At 32.2% G+C, this 8777-nt stretch overlaps 1 protein-coding gene across 3 annotated transcripts; it reads right to left on the minus strand.

Annotated features, from left to right (window-relative positions):
• Positions 1 to 2773: 2773 nt before the first annotated feature.
• Positions 2774 to 6766, minus strand: LOC145615253 (uncharacterized). 3 transcript variants are annotated; one of them, XM_081670319.1, is made up of 8 exons: positions 6362 to 6766; positions 5170 to 5721; positions 4832 to 5044; positions 3849 to 4014; positions 3616 to 3768; positions 3421 to 3500; positions 3275 to 3324; positions 2774 to 3167 (listed from the first exon to the last, which is right to left on the minus strand). In XM_081670319.1, exons 3-8 carry the CDS (start codon positions 4861 to 4863, stop codon positions 2968 to 2970), a joined length of 681 nt encoding a protein of 226 aa, XP_081526445.1. In that variant the 5' UTR covers positions 4864 to 5044; positions 5170 to 5721; positions 6362 to 6766; the 3' UTR covers positions 2774 to 2967. The 3 variants fall into 3 exon arrangements, with proteins under 3 accessions (XP_081526445.1, XP_081526444.1, XP_081526446.1); XM_081670318.1 differs by having other exon boundaries at positions 4832 to 5073; XM_081670320.1 differs by having other exon boundaries at positions 3849 to 4069; positions 4832 to 5073.
• Between the last annotated feature and the right edge of the window lie 2011 nt (positions 6767 to 8777).

Below are 8777 nucleotides of genomic sequence, written 5' to 3' on the forward strand. Positions count from 1 at the left end.
ATGTAGTTAACAAGAAATGATTGTAGGAGTTTTCTGGGTGAAGATCGAGTCTTGGGCTTGACTGTTGTAAAAGAAGGGAACAAATTTCTATTTGAATTGGATTCTAATTTGAAAAACTGAATTAATTCGGTTTGAATTGGATTGGATCGAATCTTAATTCGGTTTGGATTTGAATTGAGATTTCCGAAACCGAATTCATTCGGATTGGATTCGAGTTTGGCTATAATCCAAACCGCAAACCGAACTTTCACCCCTAAATTATTCAAGGCTTAAAAATAAAAAAAAAATAAATAAAAAATAAAAAAAAGAGAGAGAGAGAAAAGGAATCAAACAATGTCCGTGTTTCTCACTACATTCTGCCCATGGTGGGGTGTCAAGTCAGATGTATGAATCACAACGTTGACGCCTAAATCTTGTACTCGTACCTAGCAATTACAATCACTAGTACTCCGTATACAAGTATTCGTAACTCAGAAAACTTACAAGCTAAAAGCAAGACTAATTCTAAGAAATTATATTTCTTCTTAGAAATGAAGCACAAGATTTGAACCCTTTAGGCCTTTACCATATAATATTGTAACTAGCCCTCAAAAAAAAAATTGTAACTAGTTATTTTTTTTATTTTTTTTATTTTTTGAAATTGCTACCCACCTATTGTAGGTGGATAAAAATATTGTAACTAGTGATGTAACTAGAGGTATCAAAATCATATCCAACCTGATCCGGTCCGAAACCGAACCGAAAAATATCCGAATCGTATTTGAACTCGCGTAGACATAATAGTTTAGCATTACTTTACTTTAAAAATCAACTAGACCCGACCTCATCAGACCCAATCCGATCATCCAAATTGGTACCTGTAATTGTAACACTTCTTGTGTTTACAAAATATCATGTTTGTTACGAGTATCATACTTCAAATGTTTTTTTATACTTGCAACACGCTTTTTATCACGCTTTTCAAGGAAGTGATTAAACTAAGCAAACGAATGAATTAAGTTATAAAATTTAAATCGTAGCAACTTATCCCTTTTTCTTATAGGTGGTAAAATTTTGTATATTAATTTATTCGTTTACCTAGTTTATTATCCTCCTTAAAATGCGTGTCAAAGGGTGTGTTGCAACTAAATAAAAACAGAGGAAGTATAATTTTTAGTAATTAATTAGCGGAGAAAGTAATATACAGTATGTTTTTTGATGCAAACGGAGAAAGGAATATATTGTTATACAGTATACACTACTCCCCGTACTCTGTGTCTTTACTCTAAAGCCTCTCAAAATAACAAAAAATCAATTAAATCAATTATTTACAAAAAAACCATAAGCAATGACATTATCATCAAAATCATTAATTCAACACATTTAAAGTATTAACCGTAAGCAAAGGCTAAAAACACTCTTTCCATTACCTGACAAAATAAATGACCTATAATATAAAGACATGAGCTAGTCAACACATTAGCATTCCAAATTACCAATATCACTGTAGATATAATTAATTATTTTTGTCGGTAAAATGCCTAAAATCTCAACTAAATTATTAATAAGCCCAAGAAAAGTAATGCATAACAGTAAATATTTAAAGAGCTACTACCTCCGTTCCCTTTTGATAGTCCCTTATGGGCATTTTTTACGGGAATTAATAAACATAAATAAGAATAGTAAAATTACATTGAAAAAGTAAATTGACATTTGGTATGCAAAAAAGTAGAGAGAAAAAGTACATGGGAAAACAAAATTTACATGGGAAGTTTAAAATTGCACAAGTATTGTTGCAAATTGGAGAAAATTTTGGTAAAAAATTAATATTAATGGTTAGCAAATGGGTGAACATTTTGGTACTAAAATTGGTCCATAAAGGACTATCAAAAGGGAACAGATGGAGTATTTTGGAGGATTTTTAAGTCTCTACCTACTTGAGACCAGCTTGGTCTCAAGTAAGGGTACTTAGGTCATTTTCCCTTAAAAGCTGTCTTTATATATATATAAAAAAAAAAACCGTCAGTGATGGCCCCCCACTTGGTTTCTTGTGAAAAGTTGTAAAACTCTGAAAAGTGGAGAGAGAAAGCATTAGAAGCTTTCATAATCTTAAAAAAGTGAAAGAGGGAAAGTGAAAGGTTTGTGCTCAAGGAGAGAGAGAGACGAAGAAACTGCAGCATTTCACCAGAATTGAAGGCGTAGAATTCTGCATATCGGTTTGAAGACACTGAACATCCATCTTGCAGTTAGTTTGTTGGTAATTTGTCAAAAAATTTTGGATTTAGCATTTGTTGAAGTATTAGGGTTTTAGTATACATTTGCACTGTATTTTTATAGTTTTTAATTTTGGATTTTTTGTTATCTGTGCAAATTTACGGTAACCTCAAGGTTGGAAGCTGTCATCCTTGCCACTAAACCAAGTCCCATGATGATGCATGTGATGCATCTTATATATAATGGTTTATTATATGATTAGTATTTAATACCATATGACTGCAACAACTTTATTGGAATACATTTTCGAATCTGATGCGAGGTCCGCCGTGAAATATTTTAGTGATGTTCATTTTGATGACCTCATTTAATGGGTTGGCTAAAATAGGCCTATATATTCACTTCAAAATATCAAAGTCACTTCAAAATAGGCTTATATATTCACTTCAAAATAACAAAATAACAAAGTATTTTGTCAAAATTTAAATGGGCTGAGTTGAGTCAGAAGAATCTCGACTACTTAGGCCCATTTTAGTTTAATGTTGATTCGACCCATTTATGTTTTCAAACCGGCCCATAACCTAGCCTGTTGAACATTTTTACTTATGTAGTGTACTGTTTACATTAAGTTGATTACCACTATTAATAAACCTAGAAAACTAGAAATTTTTTAAAGCTTGTCGTATCCAAACAGGAGATAGTTTTATCCTCACTATGACAATTTTATAGCTCTAAATACTAACTACAGTAGAAGATGAATTACACTTGTGTTGTCTAAATTAATTTGCTCATGTACAATACAACTAGACCTTGCAAACCATACAAGATAAGAGAATGTTTAAGGTTGGATCCCTGATTTCGATGATTGTATTGGTTGATCCAACGCCTAAAAATCTTCCTTTCGGCAGCTCTTTGCCTTCTTAACCATTTTGGGTAGGTCACTTTTTCAAAACCCATGTCTAGGGCATATGAACCTAGAAAAATTTAAATAATGAAAATTTTGGAGGAATTAATAGAAAATATTAATTGTTGTGTTGCCAAAAAAAAAATATATAAAAAAATGTACAACAAAGGCACATACCTTGGGTAGTTGTAACCGAGAGAATGGTTTTAGACAAATCCTTTAATATCCTACATTAATTAAAACATGTATATTATTAATCTAACCATCTACACATCTTAAACATAAAACCAAGAAAGTTTAGTCTAATTAATTTTACTCCTTACCCGCCACTGGAAAATGGGTCTCTTAGGCTGTTGGAAAATATTATATTTCCTCCAAATCCCTTGATTGATTCAATGATATCCTAGATTTTGTAAGAAAAACAAATATTATATAAGTATTAATTAAACTAAAAGTGTTACTAAATATCATATTAGTGAAAAGCTAAAAAAAAAGTCATAATTATAAATGTTACTCACACGACCCCCATAGAAGGATATAGGTGTTTGCGGACGTGATGCTATTCCAAACCTTCGCCGACAAGATTCATCGAAATGAGTTTGAAGAAATGGTTGTGGGGGAAACATTGTTTGGTTTGCACAACCAACCGAAAATATCAATTCATTGCATCGCTAACAAAAAATATAGAAGTAAGTTAGAAATTCACATTCAATTTAATATTGAAAATGTACAAGTTTTTAAAATATTTTACCTGCCATGCCCAAGCGATTGTGTAATCTGAATATGGTTCATACGGGGACTCGACTTCCAACAAAACACTGTTAAAACAATGTTTTTTAAACATCACTGTTTCAAGGGCTAGAGAGAATCCCTGAATGTCATAATCTCCCCATCGAACAATTTGGTCGCAAGCCATCCTGAGGTTGAAGCTATTAGGTTCAACGTTTATAGCTAAGAAAGAGTATATCTGACCTAGCAATCGAGCAAAACACATCAACCGGAGAGTTACTACCATAGTATAATATTAGAGTCCATTATGCTAGTGCTCCAATGACTATATGGTTATACTTGATACGAAACCAAGCTGCTAAAGCTGAAACTGAAATTAAATGGCGGGGTAATTTTACCCAAAACAACGTTGGTCACACAACATCTCAAAAAATCACTCTAATTAACCATAATACTAAGTAAATGATACTATCATAAGTTTACCTGCAAGTATATATTAAAAGCAACACTGAGTTGCGTTATTAGGCCGTTGGGCGGTAACGCCATGTTGTTGATTTCTTTAATTTCTAGGAGTGACGTATTGCTTAATAGAAATTGAGTCTATGTCCTATGAAGTTATAATAAAAAAAAATGTTAACCATTTGATCATATAAGTCAAACGGCCAAGTATACATGTATTTTAGAAGTTTAAAGCTAAGTGACAAAAATACCTGAAAATCTTGGCTTACAATGGAGCAATACCCATCCGGTAATATAGTAATACCATAAAACATCAGAGTTTTATATTCATTATGTAAGTTTATAATATATAATATAACATAAATTTGTTTTTAGAGTTTTACATTCATTATGTAAGTTTATATAAGTGTTTATGTTAATAATTTAGAATAATAAATTCATTCCTTCTCAAAAAAAAGAATAATAAATTCATTCAAATTTAGTTTGTTTGATTTATATATTTTGCAATTCTACTAGAAGATGTATGTATTAGGGTAAATAAGTTACCTGAATATGAACCAACATTGCCTTGAACTCATTGGCACATTCGTTTAGGAGGTCGTATACTCCGGGGTCACCATTATCGACGACCTCCCTTCCGAACAATACGAAGATTGGGCCACCGGCCTTGGCCCCCGACCACAGAGTGTCGTTCACGTAGACCCTCTGTTGGAACGTCCAGTCTATTGTGCTTTGGTAGTATCCGAAGTGATCTAATGTCTGTGTGAAGTTTATGAGTTAGAGTTCACCTACACATTTAATTTATTAATTTAAAAAAAATTATAATAAACGAACCACAAGTAACAATATGTAAGATAAGATTGCAAACTTATAGAAGAAAATACCTCTAACGGATACAAGTAATAAGCAGATGAAGAAGTAAAAGAACTCCATGAAGTTGACGACACTTCTTGTATGTTGTAGTACCATAACACTCGCACTTCCAAACATAAGTGCTATATGCCCCTTTGTTGAAAACATCATTCTTTCTCCCACCTATACACACAACCCCAAATCCCTTTTGCTCTCCATATGTACGATAGTAGTTATTCATGTCATCCCAAGAACTAAACTCCATCCCAACTTCTGGATGAGGTAACGCAGCTGCTGCACCTACACTTCTACCTGATCCCCGAATTGTGTAAGTGTCCACAATCATTATTCAACTCACCAACATTATCCCTGGGAAAGCTACATTCACCAGGGTCATTATTCAAATGACTAGTACTACACTCAGCAGGGTCCTTATTCAAATCAAAAAAATCCCCTCCATCAATATTCAAATCTTCATTTAAATCAAATTGCAAGCTATCATCACTATATGATGAGCTATCTGAACTGGAGTTTACATATGTACTCCCCTCCATGACACTGTGCTGGTTATCAACGTTACAATCCTACCCAAACAATCCAATTATTAATTTAGTACTGTCTCTTCTCACATTATAATACATTATAATAAAGTACAAAGCAACAATCTTCACAAAATTACAATCTCCAATAGCTCAACACAATCAACACAACTGCTACACAAAACAAATATCTTACTAGTAATCTATTTCATAATTGATCAAATCAATTACCCCAACACACATACAATCCGACTACACCATAAATATATAAAACAAGTTCATATTATTAACTAACATCCACCTTCTCAAATTCAATTCATGAACTATGTTGGAAACATGTCCTTATTATCATCTCATTTCAATCAAATCGATTACTTACCATCTTCATATTATCTGGATTACAATCCAACACACACTTTCATTTACTACCTGTACCAGCAGTACCAGCAACACTAGCAATTAAAACTACTATCCAATAAATTAATTGATTTATTTCAGCTGAACAACTACCACCAAATATAATTCACTTAATTAATTGATTTTTCAATATAAACTAATTCAATTACTTCAGTTCAACTAGCAAATATAATTCACTTAATTAATTCATTTTTCAATATAAACTAATTCAATTACTTTAATACAACTAGCAAACTAAACCAATTCATACATTGATCGAAACACTAACCTCAATCATCTCAATCTCTTTATTCGAACAATTACTGATCATTTCGCCGCCGGTAAGCTTCATGAAGTTACTAATTGATGAAGAATCTGAGTCAAATTGCGTGAATTAATTTATGAGAAAAATAGGGTTTGAGCTCTCGCAATGAACAAATGCAGCTCCAAATATACTCCAACTCCTCCCAGCTCTTGTTTGTTGAATATTGCTGCAGCCGAGCCTTCAAAAAATAATGGATGGGAATCCATTAATTTTTCCCAAAACATTTGAAGAGGAGGGAAAAATTTTGGGGAATTAGATCCCGCCATTAATTTGGGGGAAAAAATTTCAGGGGTGAAATATGTGTGAATTGCAATTTTGTACAGTACAAAAGCAATGGAACCGCACCTGCTGTCCTTTTCTTTTCTTCCATTTAGCTACTTTGGCTTTTTCCTCCTTTTCCAATTCCAGCTAGTTTTTTTTTTTTTTTTTTTTAAATATTGGTAGAGACAATCTTGGTCTCAAGTAGGTTGAGACTAAGAATTACCGAGTATTTTGCTCATGAAAGATTTCTCCAATAGACAAATTTATAGAGGAAAAAGCTTGCATTTGTCATCCTCATCATTACCTCATAATAGTGTAAAAATGTGGCAAATTAAACAATACTACAACAAATATAATATTCTGCAAAAATAAAAGTAATAAGCTCTAAAATTATGAAAATCAAAACGCAAATGAAAGTAGAAAGCCTAAATATGGAAAAAGTGTCAAATTTCTTTGAATTAGTGCCAAAAAAATAAAAATGCCTGGCTTCAGCCTGTCTGCCTTTAATCACACAAGATCAAAAACAGAAATGGAATTTACAGAGGAGAAAGAAAATGACATTGCAGACCTCTAAATCATCTGGAAAACGACCCTTAAAAGGGCTTATGTAAGCCAGATAGTACTGCAATTTGCCATAAGGGTATTTTAGTAATTTCCTAACAGCGCACCGGTGCCGGCGGAACGATGAGAGAGAGCTCCTTTAAAGACGTTAGTTTTTAAGTTGAAAACGTCGACAACATCATTACACTCGATCGACACTTCGTCGTTATTCAGTGTTCTTACATTTTTTTTTATTTTTTTATTTTTTTTTGAGTAGAGAAAAATGGGAGTAGAAGAAGAAGGATTTTGGGATTTGAAACATGGAATTGAGCATATGGGATTGGGTTGGAGGGTGAGAAGCCATTTTTAAGGTTTTGTTATGGTTTTCTCTCTCCTTTTTTGGTGACACTCGCCGCTTTTGTCTCTCCTACCTGCTCCTGGTCTCTCTCTCAATCTAAGCCAGCTTAGGTCTCGTATCATGCACGGTAAATTCAATTTTCAAAAAAATCATTAAATTTAACAAATAAAATTTGATAAAACATACCCATCAAATGTAAAGAAATTATATTATCATAAACTTTATTAAAAGGCAAAACAAAAGATTATTATGAAGTACTCCACTTTCCTTTTTCGACTGTTTTTAAATACTTGCCCCATTTTCTTTTTTGAAAAACTTTTACAATATTTAATTCATTTCTCAAACTTAGTGGACCAAACATAATTCTCTCTCCTCCTATTCTTCCATTACTTGTGTTTTTTACAATTTTTTAATTCTCTCAACTACCCCCACTATCTCCATATTTTATTACTTACTCTAATTTCTCCTACAACTCCGCGCATGGAGAAATGGAGCAAGCATTTAAAAATGGAGGGAGTATATAATATCATGTTTTAGATAAAAAAATAATAATAATTATATAACAGGAGTTGTCCAGTTAGTGTTATGAAGGTTACTTTATTCTTTTATAATCGGCGCCATATGGTGTGGCTAGCCGCATACAAAACATGCTGAAAAAATAAGTGATTTCTTCAATATCAAATATATGAAACAATTCAATTTTATTATTATTATTGGCAAAATCTAATAATAATCAGCTTAAAGTAATCTCATTAATATATATTATATGAATCAATTAAAAAAAAGGATTGGACAAATATTTTAGGTAAATATTTATGGAAGAATTAAGAGCACCAAATAAAAAGGAAAATATTTATTACAAAAATAATACACAAGATTTAAAATAATATTATTATAGTTGTATGATAAAAATATTCTAAAAAATTTTTTTGGCTAAAAAGGAAGGGAAATTTTAGAGGGAATAAACAACACCAGAGTGCGACACGTGGCACCCCGATGTTTGTTTAAGTATTAAGTTATTGATTGATTTGACTCAATATTTAAAAAAAAAAACATATTTCTTGGTTTAACGTTTTTACTTCATTCTTTTTGCAATTAGGGATGGCAAAATTAGATGGATATCCACTAATCTGATCCACCAACTTAAAATCATTGAACGAAAACCCGAAATAAATGGATGATAAGCAGGTGACGGGTGGAGTGGATGATGGATTTGATCGG

The sequence above is a fragment of the Chenopodium album genome, chromosome 25 (assembly GCF_948465745.1).
Source record: "Chenopodium album chromosome 25, dcCheAlbu1.1, whole genome shotgun sequence".
NCBI classification, from domain to species: Eukaryota; Viridiplantae; Streptophyta; class Magnoliopsida; order Caryophyllales; family Amaranthaceae; genus Chenopodium; species Chenopodium album.

What these genes read in the sequence shown, in the direction of transcription:
- LOC145615253 (XM_081670319.1), bottom strand. Translation starts at nt 4,863, where the DNA reads ATGAGTTCAAGGCAATGTTGGTTCATATTCAG. An exon ending in CAATGTTGGTTCATATTCAG is followed by an intron (nt 4,015 to 4,831) that starts GTAACTTATTTA and finishes CTTCAACCTCAG; the next exon opens with GATGGCTTGCGACCAAATTG. An exon ending in CAATCGCTTGGGCATGGCAG is followed by an intron (nt 3,769 to 3,848) that starts GTAAAATATTTT and finishes ATTTTTTGTTAG; the next exon opens with CGATGCAATGAATTGATATT.